An 18,546-nucleotide genomic window follows, 5' to 3' on the forward strand; every position below is an offset into this window, starting at 1 on the left:
AATGCTGAAGAAAGTCTGGAGTACTGGGTTAAATTGCTGGTAAGTACAAATCTGGGTGAGTAGGCAGGATGAATCAGACAGCTGGATGTCTCTTACAGTAAGCTGCTTTTGTGTTGTATTACAGAGGTAGAAAGGAATATCAAACTCGGGTGGAATGATGAGTAACAATTCAATGTGTAGCTAATAATGTATGCATTTTGTAGAGGGGATTTGTAGAATATGGTATTCTGTCAAATGTTTCTCAAGAAATACTGATTTTTACTTATGGTGACAAAATAAAGAATACTTTGATTGATAGGTTATCAGCATAAAGTTGGGTTTTTTTCACATCCCATAGCAGCTCTGGGGAACAGTAAAATGTAAGACAGGTAGCATGTCCCTGAGGCTTTACCAAATGGGAATCTTCCCTTCAGCTGCTAAATGTTTCACTCTAATTTCAAATTAACTGCATAGTTTAATACTCAGAATGTCTCTTGAGACATAATTTCATTTACTGGCTTTATATACTTCCCTAAAACATGGGAATATTTGCACTATGCGTGACACAAACATAAAAGAACAATGCTGAATATTGAAGGCATCTGTTGTTCTCAGTAGGAGTAGGATCCTGAGGGAATAGGATGATCTAATTGAGCTAATATAAATTTTGAACTATGACAGATTCATTTAAAAGAAATCTGAAATGGGTTTCTAACTTAAAATGCTCATGGGAAAAAAGTCTTGGACTTGTAATGTTAAACTAATTGTTGCATGAATATTTATTTTGTCTTCTCTTTACATCAGCTGTTTATCGTAACATTGTGTTCAGAGACTTGGCTTACAAGTCTATGTCCAATGTCTTCACTTGTCATCTTCTGCCTACTCCTTGATGTCCTTCCTCTCTTGTGTTCATCACAGGCTGGAATGCAAATTCATGAAGTTTACACATCAGCATTCTTGCTTAGTTTTCAGGTTCTTCTTAATTTTGGAAATACATACAAGATTTGCTAGACTACTATATGTATAAATAAATTGTATTTATTGCAGTTTAGAAATATGAAACTAAAGTAGGAAAGCTTTGAAAAGCATTTGTCTTTCCTTCTCCACAGGCTAGACTAGGATAAAGGACCACAGGATATGAGATGAAGCCATTCCTTTCAAAGCAATCTTCTCTGTCTTGTCTTGTTTGATGGACATGGACTTACTCTCCTTTGCACCCAATTTTTAAACGCTACAACTACTATAGGTGATGTGAGCACTTCTGTGTCTCCATGGCTGTCTCCCAAGACTTGGAACTTAAGACTGTAACCAGTACAGAAATTGTAATCGCTGCTGAGTGTTTTTTTTTGTTGTTGTTGTTGATTGGTCATCCCTTTCCAGTTTCCTGTGTGTCGTGTCCCATCCTGCACACACCCACACACACCCACACCCCCCTACACACCCAGCTTTGGCATCTGGAAAGGTGAAATAAAAAATTGCAGTAATTTTTACATATATATTTTATGCAATTTTTATAAATTATATTTGGCTTGTCTCAATTCTGTTCTTTTGAAGTTGGCATAATCTCTTGTATAACATTCTTGGCAAGTAATTCTGGCATCACCCATGATAGGTTGTCAGTTATGATACTCTGGCCCAGTAGCTTGTGACCATACTGTCACGTAATGGGAAACACTACCTCCCCTCTCAGAGAGTCCTCCATGCAATTGTTAGTCATAAAACTCTCTTAAAAAGAAAAGGGTGGGAGGAAGGAGAAAGGCTGATATGATTGTCTCATATAGCAAAATAAAATAACAATAAATGAAATAACTACAGGTCCATATAATGGATAAAGTACTTGTTTGTTTGCTTAAGATCTGGATGCTTTAAATTCTGGCCACAGGCTTTAAGTCAAAACCTGAATGGGGAGGAGAAGTGCAGAAGACAACGGTCTTCTGTCTCCCTTTCCATATGGGTCTGGGGGCTGAGCTCGGAGGTAGTGATGAGAAGGGCTGGAAGAAGGGTCAGGAATGCGAGTGCTCCAATTAAATTCAGCAGCAAGGAGCAAGATTCAACTGTACAGCAGTAATAGCAAATGGGTCTGAAACAAGTTACATGAAATAGCTTGGCTGAAGAGATCCAAATAATCTTCAGCACACTTGAGAGTGGATATCCCAGAAAGTCCTTTCCAGTCCTGTGTTTCTAATTTATCTTTTCTGGACTCAAATGACAGGATTTCTACTTCAGTCTCTGCTTGTATTCTCAAATATTGTTTTTAAATTTGCAAGTTTGTTGAGGAGCCGATGGTCTAATCATGTTGGGATTTTGAAGGAAATAATCTCAATAATAACCATGTTCTTGGTGTAGTACTCTTAGAGATGATGCCCTTCTCTCTAGTTACAGCATGTGCAGAAGGTGATTTTTTTTCGTGGGGTTTTTTTTGGTTTTGTTTTGTTTTGTTTCCCCACAAGCTTCTCCATGACCTGTTGACAAGCATTTCCATTCTGTGCCTTTGGAGCCAGTGGCCATGCAAATGGTGGTTTGTGGTTGTAAGTCAAGATCAACAGCAAACAAACAGGGCTTCAGGCCTCCAGAAGCTCAGATTGAGTTGATGCTGGTTTTAATGGCAAATACTACAATAATGACTACTAATCTGCAACTAGTAGTGGAATTGTAAATACTACAATAATGACTACTAATCTGCAACTCGTAGTGGAATTGTAAATACTACAATAATGACTACTAATCTGCAACTCGCAGTGGAGTTGTATTGTGATGGCAATGAGAACCTTTACCAGAGAAAACGGGCATTTCTGAAGCTCTGTTAAGTGGTTATTCCAGCCATGCTTTTCTGGCTGGCACTTTTGTTCTCAGTGTAATCCTGAAGCTCTGCCACTTTGCCCTGAGATTTAGAAACAGTTTAGAAACTGTGGTGTTTCCTGGTTAATAGGATGTCACTTCCAGTCTAGTATTATGGCAAGTATTCCTATACACAAAGGGGAAAAAACAAAACCCAAACCGCAGACCCCCCCATATTCCATAACTCATTTCTATATGCAGCTCTACAGGTAAAGTAAAATTATTTTTTTTATTATTACCTTTTTAATATCATTCTACCATTAAACCTGCCCCCTGAGTTATTAAAAAGGGGGGGGGGGGGAAGGCAGAAGGTAATTTATGGTCTCTTGTGTCATGAATGAGTGGTTTAGGTTAAGTTGCTTAAAGAATCACCACCAAAAGTATGAGCAAAAAAGTTTTAATAGGAATATGTGGGAGTATGACTTCACAAAGTTTGATGGCAAGGTTCACTCTATTACTTACTGCATAGATAAATCACACAAAGAAGAATAAAAATTAAGCTGGAATGACTTACAAGGAGACTAAAACTGTAAAAGGGTAATGGAGACATTCCCATTGAGTCACCAGGTTTGGAATGGACCCCCTTGTTTTCTAAACTCTTAATAGAGCTTTAGGTGTGGTTAGTGCCAATCCTAGTCGCAGACTTGGTCAAAGGTTTATGTCTAAAGGATATAAGGGATATTTACAGTTTAAGGTTGATCATAGGATTTTAGCAGCACTTAAATCATCAAATAATTTATCATTTACAAAGTGAATCCAATAGGATTTAATTAAAGTATAAAAGTGGCTTAACTATAGATTCAGAATGGTAATACTTACTATGAAGTTACTAATCAGTTCACACACGCATGCATGCAGATGCAAAGGAATAGAAGTATAGAGATATACGTATGAAGATATACCTGTTAAGTTTCCCTGGAGTTCAGTGAAATACATCGAATGCCTTTGCATTTCTCAATGGGTGAAGGGTTGAGTCTTTAGAAGCAGGAAAATCAGCCTGGGTCCCGTCATCAGCTTTTGGCAGTGGTCCCCCCAGCATCACAACTTAGGAGTTGGCAAGCTCTGAGAGGCATCACACTTGGAGATGCTGTTCATAGCCCACTCTGGTCCAGGAGATCTCAAAGGGCCTCACCTAGGACCTTTGTTTGTAGGTTCAGAGATAATTGACTTTAGTCATCAGTAATTTTCCATCCTGGCCACAATCCAAGTTGGTAATTAATGGAAACTTTCTCAAAATTCCAGTGATGGTGGTACCCTACCGCTCGAAGTCATAATAGTGTTCCTGGGCTTGTAACGGATGTTATGGTCCAGACAAGGAATGCTCCAAGGCTAGCAGGTGTTGCTGCTGTTGAGATAAGGGACGTTTCGGGTACAGCCAGTGCAGTTTCCCACCTCAGCCGTGCGAGAGTTGCTCGGATGGTCAAGGGACACTTACCTGCCCAGCTCAGCACATGGAGGCTCAGGCCTAACAGGGATTCCTGTGGTCATAAAGCATCCCAGAGGAGGGAGTGAGATGCAGCACCACACTTCAAAGTGATAGAGGAAGCCAATTTTCAAAGAATCACTAAGCAGTACTCATATTGCATCTTTTTATGGTGGTTATAATTTTAAAAGATGGGAAGCTATTGAAACCCCAGAAAGAAAGGAAAGTCTGGCTATTTCATGCATAAAAGAAAGAAATACTTTTTACAGATTTGAGGGGGCATTTCAAATTGCAACAGTAACAATAAAAAAAAAAGTCTTGCTAAGGAGTCTGAGGAAAGGAATTTTTGGAAAGCAGAAGTTGCCCTATTAATTTTTTGTTTTGTCGCTGAGATTCAGCAAAAGGTTGTAACTCTCTCTTTTTTTTTTTTTTTTTTTTAAATGCAAAGGACATCAGCTGTAGTTTTATTGAATTTTTAAAGCATTATATTGACGTGCATTTTGTGATAGCGGGGACAGCATACATATGTTTCTAGGCAAATTATTTCAAGGTGTGTGGTGTTTGGGTTTTTTTATCAGCCTCAGACCTGTAGTCCCAGCCATTTTAAAAATTGCATTTTATGCAATGTGGATTATTCATGAAATCCTGGGTTTCACAAAAGTGATTGCTGTTAGAATTAGAGTTCCCAGGTTCTGCACATGTTTACAAGAACTGATAATCGTGGCTAGCCTTTGACCTTCCTCCCCACCCTTAAATGCAGATTACAGCAAGTTTTTCATGTATAGAACAAACCCCATGAAAACACTGAGGGTTCAGTGTTGCTTTCCAAAGGGTCCTTAACTTTTTAATTGGAAAAATATCTTGGCCTTAATTATTTGATTGCTTATACTTTTGTCTTCTGTAGCATCTTTGTGACAACTTTTATCATCTCTTTTAAAACTAAAATATCTGAATTTTTGCCACCGAAAATTTTGTACCATTTAAAATGGATACCATTGCTAATACCCTTCAAACCCAAGGGAAGTGACAGGAGGAAATTTTGCATTTGGTTTAAGCTAACAAAAGGGGATCATTAAAATTTTAATCATCTTTTTTAAATAAAGCACTGCTGGAAAAGGAAAAGCAATTGCTCTTGGCAAACCAGATTTTTTTAGTTGTAAATATCAGATGGTAATAAACATGCGATAGATTATCTAGTAAAGGACCAGATAAATGTGCTTGCTTTTTTGACTCCTCTTTGAGGAAGTAAATAAAGCCTGGGCATGTCAACAGAAGTAAACTAAATCTGTGTTGCAAGGAGTGGGAATCTTTCTGAAAGTCCATGTTCTGGAAGAGAAACCAAGACAGGAGACTTTGGGATAAGGCAGAGGAAGAGCCCAGCCCAAAAATTTCCTTGAAAGAATTAAAGAGTCGATGTGGAAACTGGTTTTTTCCTCATTTGGGTACCTTAATTACTTCAGACCTAGGAATGCCTTGCATGATTTCAAGTAAAAGCTGATTTACTTGTTGCAGTGTTTGTTGTCTGTGGACAAGCACGTGTACTCTGGTGACCAGTGTGAATTGTAAGTTCAGGTTGGGTGAGTGCAGTTCTGGGAAATTGTTTTTATATTGCTGTGCAAGTTCTGAAACTGGTGCTGCCCCTAAATGGTGAAAGTGGTTAAACCATGAGGACACCTTTCTGTAAAAAGCCACTGGAAGGAAAGTGAAATGCAGATTCTCATAGTAAGAGAAGGTGTTATGCACGAAATCTTAGTATAGACAAGATGGAGAACGTGCCGTATCTACACCTGACCCATATGTTTGCAGAGCCATGAGTTTATTTTTAGCTTATTTAAAATATTAATAGTATAAACAGAATACAAAAAAGTTGTTATTCCAATTGCAATAATATTAACAGTTCATGTTGATATGAGATCTCGTAGTGGAACAGATTCATGACTAGAGACCTTCAGTACTAATTTCTGTATTTTTAAGGCAGACAGCCACACAAACCACTCTTGTGGGTTTTGGTGGGCTTTTTCCCCTCTTGGTTTGTGTCTCAAAAGATGGAATGTTCCTGGGGAAGGTAAAGCAATATAATATTTAGAAACATTAATATTAAAACGGCGAGGAAATCCTATGGGTGCTTTCAGATAAATGTTTTACCTTCAGAGAAAATCAACTGGTTAAAACATGTTACCTATTTAGCTCCATCTTCTATTTTTTCTCTTTCATTGGGTGGAAAACAAAAGAGGGTAAGCTATTGAAATGCAACCAGCCTGAATTCTCTCTGAAGAAATCATACGGGGGAATCTGACTAATGATAATATAAAATAATGTAGGATAAAATGTGATTACTGAATCAAAAGCAATGTGAAGTTAAGGAGTGTGGAGTTACCTAGTTTAATCAAGGGACAAGAATGAAAACTGTATGACATGCTGTAAATTCTTTATTGGCCAAAACTGGTAAGGGCATTTTTGTAATTAAGATGCTTATACCTGACAAGTTACCTGTGTACTGGAAACTCTAGAAGGCTGCTTCCCCACTCCCCTCCCCTCACCACATCTAGTTCTTTGGACACATGATAACAGTAATAGAATTTTTTTTTTGACTGAATAGCTTATCTCTTCCATTTTTAATACGGTTTCTGCCGTAGAGGTAGCTGCCCTATTCTGATGGGGAAAAGTTTGAAATCATAATTTATGTAATATAAAACATGATTTCTACTTGGTGAGTAAAGTTCTGTATCAAGGTGTACAGAGCAGCTGGTATGAACTAAGACATTTCTGTGGGACTTAAATAGGAGTAATATTCCTATTCACCCCGTACCATATAAGACCTTAAAAGTTCGCCATCATTCTTCTGGGGTTTAGGAGCTGTTTTCTTCTAGTAATATTTTATCTCCCCACAATGGCAGAAATGAGTAGTGGTATTCCCCTGTATATTTATGTCCCCAAGCATCAGTGCTGATTATATAGTACATGTGTGTGTATATTATATAAAACCTATTGTTCTTTGTACTGATCTCTAGAGATGGCAGAAATGCTCATTAGCAGCCTTGTAGTTAACTTCTTGTTCTAGGCTTCAGAGTTGGAAATTTATTTACAGCCAACTAATAAAATATTCCCTTGCTTCCCTAGACCATACACAGGTTATTATCATTATCACTGACTTGTAACTTTATAATAGCTGAGTTCACAATAAAAAATACTTTGCTTCCTCAGGCTATAGAGTTGGAAAATTATTTGAATTTATGCTTAAGGCCTTTAAGTGATCAGCTCTTAGACTGTTGTCGCCAAAAGACTAAAGCAATTTCATATTCAACTTCTACTGTTTCCTGAGGTCTCAAGCACATGGTCCCAAGTACTTACCCTGCCATGGAATGTTCCCAGCCGGGAAGGAAAAATTCTGCCTTTCTCTAATGCCCGCAGATTGCATGTGAGATTGAATTCCCTGGTTGCTCTGTTCCCCTGCTTTTAACCTCCAAGATTTACTTTGATTTTGCCTCCTTCCACATCTGGTCCTTAGAGACTGATTTAAAGTAGTATAAGAAGGACAAATGGGGGAGGCTTTCCTGAAGCTGTAAGCAGTTGTGGCTGTACTTCTTGGAGACTTGGTGGTATATATGGTCGCACAAGAGTGTGTGGTAGGAGGTAGAAAGACAAATGATGATGATACTGCATAGATATTGAATAAGGTCATCAAAATCTATGTAGTATTTGACTTCAAGACCATAATGCAGGACACATGGTTTCCTTTACAGGGCCAGCAATGCTAAATAGGTGTGCTGCTCTCTGATTTAGATCCTTGATCACTCTTTCCTATCTGAAGTGCACAGTGGGTAGCTTCTTCGGGCTTTATTTGTAGCATGAAACCTAGATGAATTTCCAGTTGACTGGAGATGATCATAAAATGATTATTGGAATGCATTTTTAATTTGCCTGTAATGAAAATAGGTGTGAAGGGTAGAAAAACTGTTACTTAGTTTTGAGAATGTATAAACCTTTTTTACTACCCATGAGCAAAGTTCATCTCAGGTTTATCAGACCATAGATAGGATCAAATAAATTTTAAGTGTATTTAAAATTATTTTCCTATTTGTCAGAGTTAAATTATGCATATTCTGGGAGAGCTGATCACCTGCATTATGTAGGAGGATCTGTGGGACAGTATTACAGTCACAACAGTTCTGAAAAATCTGGAGTAGACAACTGCTTGTGTTCCCCAAAAGGCTTTACTGAAGGGTCGTGCAGGAATGCTGACAGACAATTTTTCTTCCCAATATCTGCAAGACCCTGCTAGGAGGGAAAAGGCAGACACCACAGGCCTAGTAGTGTGGTGTAATTTAACTTGCTTTCAACACTAGTACTTTATATGAAATAATTAACAGAATCAAATTTTGGATGAAGGATGCCTGTTTCAAAATTCCTTCAACCAACATGTAGGATTTGAAGAACTGTTCGGGCTGTAGCGTGTCTTCCATCTTTCTCCTCCCTGATGTAGTAGCCGCAGCATATTCACCCAAATGCATTGCGATTTATGCCAGATTAAGAATGCGAAGACTGAGGGATTTGCGCCTTTAAATCTTAATTTTTAGTTTAATCAGGGCACCAAGCCACATCTCCAGCTTCTACAGCATACACAATTCTTTTGGGCCAGCAAAAAATGCCAGGGGAAAGGAGATGTCTGAAAATGATAGGGAAGCCCTTGATTGAGGACATGAAATGTAAGTTTTGACCATTTGTGGGAAATCCTAGGGGCAAAAAGGTTCTCACAGATGGCTGAATAAATTATTGAAGCTATGAAATCAAACAGTTATATAAATATGTAAATATACATATGTGTGGCTACATATATATGTAGTGAAAGCATACTTCTCAAATATTTTTACTTACTGGCCTAAGCTGTACATATGTATTTATTATGCATACAGAAGTCTCATAGCTGATTTGGTGCAATGACTCGTCCATTGTCTTAAGAACACTGCATACCTAGTATGCATAATAAATGATATTTGCACCCAATTTCCGGTACATTTTTCTTCTTTAACAGGTTATTGTAGCTGTTGGGTTCAAAATGCAAGCTCTTCAATGTTCTTATTGTGTATAGACATGAAATAGAGATGCTTTAGTTATATCAAATGTTGAAAGATCTATGGAACCTATAGATGATTAAGGCTATAGTTTCTGTGGCAGGGAAGTCGATTCCTTCTGATTTTTTTCAATTTAGCTTTTTTTTCTTCCGTTAAATAAGATGTATGCATAATCTAGTACCACTAAAATGAGTTATAATAAGTCTGGATATGCTTTCCACAGAGGAAAGATTTGGAATTAATAAAATTCTTCTCTTGCAGGCAAAACAATAGTTTCTTACAATAGGGTATGTGAAACTAAGGAGTCCAAAGCCACAAAAAAATAATCCCACATACTTGTTGATAGTAGTATGCCTCAATCCTTTTTGATTTATTTGAGAATACTCAGCATAGTTTGTTTTGTATGTATGGTTATAACTTCCAACTTAAAAAACAGGACCTGTATAATAAGGAAGAAGAGGTTTTAGTGTTCTGCAGAAAGATTATTGATGACACTGCCCATGCAGATTTTATAGCTAGCTTTGCATACAGATACTCAATTTATATTGAACATTAAAATATAGTACTCTAGCTTCTGCAGTGAGAATTTTACAGTGCGTGCACAGAACTTAATGTGCAACATGAAAACTGCATTATGCCATTTTATGTTTCAGCAGGTAACTCTCAGTCTTGTTTACTCTCCAGCACAAACGGCAGGCCGGCTGTGGAAGGTCAGGCTGGGAAGTTGCTCGGGTTTGACACTGCAACATTCCGGAGTGATGAATATTTAATTAGACAAGTGAGGACTGTGTGGGAGGTTTAGGCAGCTGTAACTCCTAGCTGACTGTCTGCGGTATCATCTTAGAGTATTGTGTGAAAACGAACCCTTGGGATAAGCTTCAAGGACACTATATAGGTAAAAAAGGCATTCTAACAGCAGCTAGTTACAGGGAGGTTAGAAATAATGGACACAACTGTTTTAAGTGTTTTTGTCACGCTAGTGAAAGTTCTGGTGGGTAAGCCACCATGTTTTATTGAACGCCGTGAGTGCAACAGAAAATGAAGTTTGAACCTATAGGGTCTGGAACTATTATAGCAAAGAAAGTAATTTATTTTATGCAGGTATCAGCTATTAGAATGGAGCACATGTATAATTTGTTGATGTTATGCAAACAGCATGAGGTAGCAGTCATTTCTCTGTAGTCCTATTTTAAGCAAAGCAATAGAGCTGTTTGATTTTGAGGATATTATTCATAGCAAGCTTTTAGGAGAAGTTAAAAACTAAAGACAAAAGCTGGAAGACCGTATTAATTTTCAGTGGCATAGTCCTGAATAAAAATTTCTTAGTATTTTTTTGTTCCACAGTAAGAAACATTACATGCAGTTTGGGTAAGTAGTGGTTGGGCTACTAGAAAGCTCTTTAATGTGCTATGAAGGGTTTAAAAAAATAAAAGAAAAGCCTGTCTTCATAACCAGGGACCTTGGCAGTTCCCTCACTATCTGTCCTGGGCTCCATAGAAGTTACTGTTCCCACACAAGACAGAACAAGATCATGTCCACATCCCATGTAGACATCTATTTTAATATGGAGTGGATGAAGCAGACATGTTTTTTTAATTCCTTGTTGTGGCTATAACATTCAGGACAGAGAGTAATGAGCAATAACCATTTTAAAATAAGTAAATTTAGCTAGCATGTTACTACTAATCAGTTAGGAAGGGAACATATATCTGTATCTCTGCTTCCCCAGCTTACATTCTAGTATAAACCACCTCTGGTTTGTGTTAATGCCCAAGACTAAATTTGGGTCAATGAGGTGCAGGAAAATTTTTGTTACTATTCACTGGCTGTGGCTAAAAGCGGTAGCTGATATTTTCATAGATATAATGAATAATTTGGAATCAGTGCTCTGGTTCCTAGTGACTTCTGTAATGAAGGACTGTAATCCTGCTGCATCCAATTTATGATAATGGTGGCCAACTTTGGACACCTTGGTAGGGAATACTGGCACATCGGGAAGTGAAAGTGCAGAGAAGGCTATTAGAATATATACATTGGGGATTGTGATTTAAGAGGACCCTTACTTTTATGACAGACGAGGAGCAACTGAAAAAGAGATCTGTGATGGTCATCTACTTGTGGCAGCTGTTTATTATGCTGATCGTAAACATCTCACTGTTACCTTGTGTTCACCCATCTGTTTGTTTCTATCCATCTGTTATTTCTTGCCACGTGCTTAGGTTGTAATTATTATCTCTGTTCTTTGAAATAAGGAGGTTAGAAATCCTCTGATAAAAATGTTCATTTGTGGAATCCAGCATTTGCATTAAGAACAAAAGCTCTGACAAGCCTCTGGAGTCAACAGTGAGGAAGCTGTGTACAGGTTGCCAGTGCTCCTGGTTGACTTCCTGCAGTCACCCTTTCCGATGAGGCTGAAGCATTTAACCGAGTTGATTTTGTTATTTCAGTTTGCTTTTAGTCAATAGCACAGGCTAGCTTGGGAGGAAATTTTGCTCTTTGAAGTCAGAAGAATGTTTAAATAAGGTGTGCAAATGAAGGAGATATACAAGGCAAATTGTCTCCAAGCAGCCAGTCAACTTGTGCTCTGTATATGTGACGGCTTCTTTTTCTACTCTTAAACCATTATACTGTGCTTTTTGCTAGTGGAGTCTTTGCATTGTTACTGAATATATGTTGACAGCCAAATTTAATTTCTTCAGTATTTTCAGGTGCTTTTGCTTTCGTTATTAAATATAATCTGTGTTTAGTAACTCTTTCTTTCTCCAAAAGAAACTATAATGCTAGCTAATTCAGCATTATTTGTTATCTTATGCCAGGCCATCACAATATTCTGTTCTGAGACTCTGCATTTTGAGGTTAAGATTTTTTTTGGAAGACAGATTAGACCAGGTTATCTCAGCAACAAATGCAATCTAAAAAACCAGTTTTTTTTTCTTATTTCAAAATATGTTTTCATATTGCTGCTAATTGATTTCTGCTTTGGTTTTGATTTGTTTTGATTTATAGTGAAACACTATTCCTACAGAGGAACAAGAAAAGAAATACTGATTACATACCTGCTAATACTGACCAGCTCTGAGCTACAAGATTAGTGTAGTTTTGTCTTTTGTAGTGTTGAGACTAAAGCTACATCAGTGCATACGCCCCTCTGAATATGGTTGGGGTGCACTTCAGTTGCCAACACATGTGCCTGGGGCGTAGATTAGCGATGCTGAGACCCTCACTGAAGTTCTAAAAATGCATGTGGAATTGCATCTATGGATCAGATAGAACTGAATTGCATAAATTGATGTTTTTGAGCTTTTTCTTCTTGCCATGGCGACAAAGATTTTTCTAAGAATTTTCTTGTTGCTTTGTTTAGAAATCCTCAAATGAACAAAATACTTTGTTATTATCAATTAATATGTCTTATCAATTATATGCCTATAGTGCACTTGGTATGCTCAGGGAAACTTTTCCATTTTGTTTTTAAACTGGATGGCTGTTGTGGACAGTCTTTTTTTTTTTTTTTTTTTTTTTTTTAAAAAAAAAGCATATGTTTCCTTCCCAGACATTTCATGCCTTCTAAGTACTTAAAATAATTTTGTGTTTTATATTATTCTGGGGGCCTGTCAGCTGGACTGGGTAAAACAATTTCAAAACTCAGGAGTCTACAAACAACATTTACTTTTTCCTTCCACTTATTTTTCCTGTCTGAAAAACCCTTTTGCTTTGTGTTGTATGTGTTTTACTCTTCCATTGTACTTAAATAGTGGCTTTTAAACCCTGAATTCTAAGTATCTGATTTCAAAGTCAAGACTTACAGGAATTCATCCAGATCCCTCTGATGTTAATAGGATTTTTTTTTTTTTTCAGGCGGTGCCATCAATTAAAAAAACCCAAACATATATTACCAATATATAGAAATTGATACTCTCCAGCTGTCCTTTATGTTGTTTCACTGTAATACATTTGCTAACAAAACTCCAGTGGTTTCAATACAGTTTTCAGTTCTGATTTTCCTGTTCACATTTCCCTGATCTGGTCTTTTGATTTGGTAAAGAAACTTTGGTCCAAAGTTTAATCAGCCTTTTCTGCTGAGCAGAGAAATACTGGAAGCTAGATTTGGAACCATTTTTATCCAAATACTGCACTGTTTGTTAAAAGCTTTTTAGCGAAACTTGTCAGAAACCTTTCATTAATTCTTTCTTAGGTAGCAATTACAGCTATTACTGTGTTGAAATGTGAAAGGTTTAGGAAACAGTGTCAGTACTGATGCAGCTTTGTTTGGGTGGGGGGGAGCCAACAACCCAATAGAGTGGTGGTGATACATGCTTATGTAAGCCTTTAGAAAACCAATCTTTCAGTTCTTTATTTTGAAGTAACACTGCTAGTGAAATTTATGTAAAGCAATTAAAAATGTCAAAGGATTAAGAAGTTCAAGGACTCTAGATGAGAAGCATTTGCACTGGCCTCTTCAGTCCTCTTCTTTAGAAGAGATGCACACTTCTGTGTTCAGTATCTCTTCACCTCCACCGGCTATTTAAGGCATTTCCTTTTCAGACCAGAGGAGTTTAGAAATTTGTAGGGCACTGTGCGAGCTCTAATGCCTCAGAATTTGATGGGGTTTTGTGTCAAACTCTCCTTGGCAAAGTTGTTCTGAAAAGACACAGAAGATACTGCTTGAGATGAGTGGCTCTGGGAAGTGGTGTGAGCATGGAATTTGCTCAGTCCCTTCTCAGCTAAACACTTCCCTGGGCAAACCCGGGGGATCTGGGCGATTGTTTTGGTTCTTTCCATTAACCATGTAGCCTCACTGTAAGTGTAAGACAGCATTGTTTGTGTTTTGGATAGCAGACACAGAATCTGTGTCATCTAACTGCAACTTTGATAATGCTTTGATGTATTGCGTCTGTAATGTATATATCTCTGCTCAGTGCGTAATATAAAGAAGAGCTTGAAGTTGTGCTTTTGTATTTATCATAATTTTGTAAAGGCATTCACCAAAATGTTTTATGGTCACTGCTGGGATTAAAATTAGATCAGACGGTGATTTTTCTTCCCTTAAGCTTTTCCTTAATTGGTACTTTGTCATCTTTTAACTGCATTAGGCATCACGTATTGCATCACCATCTAACACAATAGAGTTTTCTCCGTTTATAAAGTACAGGGAAGTACTCCAAGGGAAATGAAAACATATTCTTTGGGTTATTTGGTCATGGACAGACTCCAGCAGACCGTTTTTATTAAGGAAGAAACACTTCTCAGGCAAGATGGGGGAAAAAAACTATGACTTTGTAAGGGAATTGTAAGGGATGCTTGAAGCTTCCCAAAGAGAGTTTCTTGGAGACATCCTAGCCACGGCCGTTAGCTGTGCCAGAGCCAGCTCCCCGCCTGTCCCGGGTCAGGGAGCCGGGAGCGCAGGGGGGTCTCGCAGCGCAGCGGCACCGCTCGGGGTCCTGCCGCTTTATTCTGTCCGCGCAGCTGTGCAGCGGCCCGGGGCACCCACGGCCTCCAGCAGGCTGGGGTCCTGCGGCCGGCACGCCCGGTGCGGCCGGGGGGAAGCCCCCCCAGCTCACCGGGCGGCTCCGCTCCCGCAGGCGCGGCAGGGCTGGGCAGCCTGCGCGCTGACCTTGAGCGGCGCGGTGCTGCCGGCCGGGCCGGGGTCTGGCCGCTGGGTGGGCTGGCTGCGGCCCCTGCCTCCGCAACGGGGAAAGCGAGGGGCGCTGCCCCGCCCGCCGCTGCTGCCGCCGCCGCCCGGCGCGGGTGGGTGCCTGCGCGGGGCGGGCAGGCGGCGCGGCCCCGCCCCTCCGGCCCCTCCCGCCGGGCTGCGCGCCCGCGGAGCCGTGCGCGGGCAGCGCCTGCCGCCGGGGCCGGCCGGGCCGGGGCCGGGGCTGCGCGGCGGGGAGCTGCGCGGCTGCGGGGAGCTGCGCGGCTGCGAAGTGCCCCAGAAGTTTGCTGGCAGCATCTGCGCTCTGCACCGGCGAAGTCTGCGGGCTCTGCTGGGAGGAGAACCGAGCCGCCTAAGATGAGTGGCTGTAGGACGCGGTGTAAGCGTGAGATACTGAAATTTGCCCAGTACCTTCTCAGGCTAATCACTGGTTCTCTTCACACAGGTAAATGCCTCTTTCTCTTTGTAAGTCGAGCTGTGCAGCGCGATAAGGAGGAAATTGCCGGAGGTTAATATAGCAATGGCATTGTTTTACGTTGCAGTTCCGTGCATCTCGTAAATAATAATAAAGAAATCTGTAAACTCAGTTGTGGCTGAGCATCATCAAACCAGAGCATCTAGTCTTGTGTTGCAGCGTTCAGAGCGTGTAACATTCTGTGTTTAGACACCGAAATCCAAATGGGAATGTGAGTGTATGTGCCTCTACCTGTCCACCCGTGTACATTGAAGGTAACGGGGAGCATTCACATGATGGTCATAATGGGTCAACCTGATGCTTTTTATTTTCACAATTTCTTGAACTGATGTATGCGGACAAGTGGACCACATTCTTTTTCCTAGAGGTTTGTTTTTACTTATCTTAAAATGTAAATCTACAGCAAACTGTCAATATGATGTTACAGTATCTGACTGAAAACTTCAGATAACACTTGTGCTTTTTGCCCTTAAAGAATTTGAAACACAAATGTCTGTCAGCTTTATTTTCTGTAACCTTGAACAAATTGTACAGTACTAAATAAGATTTCTAAGCTAGACTGAGCAAACAGTGTAATTTTCTTCGTAGCACTTTGGAGAATATACTCTTCTCACAATTCAGCATTTTCTGTGGCTGTTTCCAGCGGCTGACAAATATGATAGCCTATATGATGTCATTCTGTATTTATAAAACGTAATTGTGCTTCTTTCCAGACTTCAAATATATATATATATATATATATATATATATATACCCCCCCCCTTGGAAAAATCATCAAGCAGAGGTGCAAGTCCAGCATCAGCAGAAAATAATCAATTATACTAACATGATTATTGAGAATTAAAAGCCATTCATTTTACTAGAAGTATCAGGAAAGTTTCTGCTTATGGTTTAGGGGGGTTTGTTGTTGTTTTGTTTTGGTTTTTTTTTTTTTTTTCAGTTTAGGCATTGATCAAAAGATTTGAGAGCAAAATCGACTCTTAAGTTGCATGCATCAATAATTATTACTAATCAGATTTGAGGTTGTAATTCTATAAAGATCATGGCATAAATATTGGCAACAAGTACTTTATAGGATGCTGGTAACTTGTGGAAATCTGATATAGCTTTTCAGTAAGTTTTGGTGCCTGGTAACACAGAATTTCCCTGCCCCACCCCCCGCCCAGCCTGAGCCTATTCCTAGTCTGTTGTGGTTTCTGTTTTGTGAATTGTATCAAGATTTCTCTGAAAATGCTAGCTGCTTCTTTCTGTGGATTGCTATGGAAATTAAATAATATATGATGCAAGGGGAAACCTAAGTTAGAAATGAACACCAGCGCTCCTCTTTCGTAGTCATCCAAACTTATTTTCCTGTCTACCAAATGATGCACACTACGTAATTTTTCACTGACATTTGTACTGCAAGCTTTCCAAGCTCACAATTCAAACAGTTTTCAAGAATTGTTGTGGATACTGGTTCTTACGTTAACTACTAAAAGAAGTTCTTAAATTTATAATTTAAAAGCACATTTTCAATGCTAAATTACTGGAAAGCTAAGCAGAGTGCTTGTTCCTTAAAGGCAACAAGCAACGCCGTCCCGTCCGTCCCCCCCCCCCCCCCCCCCCTTGAAGAACTCTTTAAATCTGAGACACTTCCTGGCAAAAATTTCCTACAGGCAACAGTATCTTACTACTGTTATTGGGTTAATAGACCTTGTTGTGTTCAACTGATGTAGTAAATAAGGTAAGTATAATGTGATAATAATTGAACCACTGAGAAGTAGAGCTCTGCTGTTCGGTTCTTGCATAGCCCAGTCAGTCTATGCATTAACCTCAACTGTTGAATACCAGTTGCTGTTCCGCTGCAATATCTAATGCATAATTCATTACGTTGATAATTAGTTGATAATTAATGAAGATGAATGAGGGACCCTAGTTGAAAGTGTTAGAAAGTTATACTTTCGTTTTTGTATTGAAGATACTGCTATTTCTATCTTGAGCAATGAAAAAATGTAGGACAGCTCTCAGAAACAAAAAGAAGGTGCTTATTTAGCTTTTTCAAGCAGGCAGTCTGCTCACTGAAGTGGGCCAATTACTTTCAAAATGTAGATGTTTACTAAGGAGCACAAATAGTGAAAATTTAACTTCCTCATTGATATGATTTGGCCCCTGGTTTATTTTTCAGGTGTTCTTTAATGTTTAAATCATACATAAGTTGGAACTACACATTGCTGTACTGAATCTAATACATTCCTCTTTTCTTTAAGGGTGGGCATGTTGAATACATAGTTCATTTGCGTCGGTATAGATTGGTACAAAGTCTGCTGCAGTTGATGTGATCACACTGATTAGAAAACAAGAAGGTGGTGAGCTAGGAGGGAGACTGGGTTTACTGGCTCTAGTCCCAGCTGAGAAGTCACTGTTGATTACTGGTTTTACTGCTTGCGTTTTGTAACAGTTTACACCACTGCAGACCTGTTCTGTGGGGAATCATGGTATTTAAAATAAAAACGATCACATATAACTGTCTGTGATAGTACATAAACATGGACTTGTGCTTAACATTCAACCCAGCTGTAACCAATATTAATGAAACTACCCCCTTCCTTGCAGGTAAATGCTGCATAAATCTTTACAGTGGTTTTTAAGTAGCAAGCTCTGCCTGAATACATCCAGATCTCTACCAGTTTTTTTTACAGTAAGTTACTGTGATTGACAGCAAAATGTAGTGAAATGTTTTAAAGACTGTTTCTTTTCACTACAAAATTTTTTATTCCCCACAATATCTGCTATATATTAAGTTGATGTGTTTCCACAAGTGAAACAGACTCCCTCTAATACTTGAAGACAGTGTTTTTCAAATGTCAAACCAATTCCTGCTTTATTGTCTGCTGCCTCTTGAGGTGTGTTGGAAGTGCCTGGTCTTTGGAACATTGTTTTAAAAAACTTAGTGCTGCCATTGAGAATGTTTCAGTTTTCAGATGCAATGTGAATGTTATAAATAAAAAGATGAAACACTGTGAGATCAAGAAATAGACCACAAAGTATTTTGAAATTGAGAAAACATAGTTTCAGAACAATGGCCTGGAAATTTTTCGTAACTGTCACAACGGATGAGGTATTGGGGGTT

General features: G+C 39.0%; 1 protein-coding gene across 3 annotated transcripts in view; it reads left to right on the top strand.

Annotated features, from left to right (window-relative positions):
• Positions 1 to 18,546, top strand: part of KCNIP4 (potassium voltage-gated channel interacting protein 4) — a 429,973-nt gene that overhangs the window by 94,497 nt on the left and 316,930 nt on the right. Inside the window, exon 1 of one of the 3 annotated variants that reach the window (XM_005435271.4) lies at positions 15,142 to 15,407. The exons of the other annotated variants lie outside the window; for them this stretch is intronic. Within the exon in view, the coding sequence (XP_005435328.1) occupies positions 15,320 to 15,407 (88 nt within the window). The 5' untranslated portion in view covers positions 15,142 to 15,319. Of the gene's footprint in view, positions 1 to 15,141; positions 15,408 to 18,546 lie in introns of those variants that run through there. 3 annotated transcript variants of the gene reach the window in all.

Source organism: Falco cherrug, chromosome 1, assembly GCF_023634085.1.
Source record: "Falco cherrug isolate bFalChe1 chromosome 1, bFalChe1.pri, whole genome shotgun sequence".
Lineage (NCBI taxonomy): Eukaryota > Metazoa > Chordata > Aves > Falconiformes > Falconidae > Falco > Falco cherrug.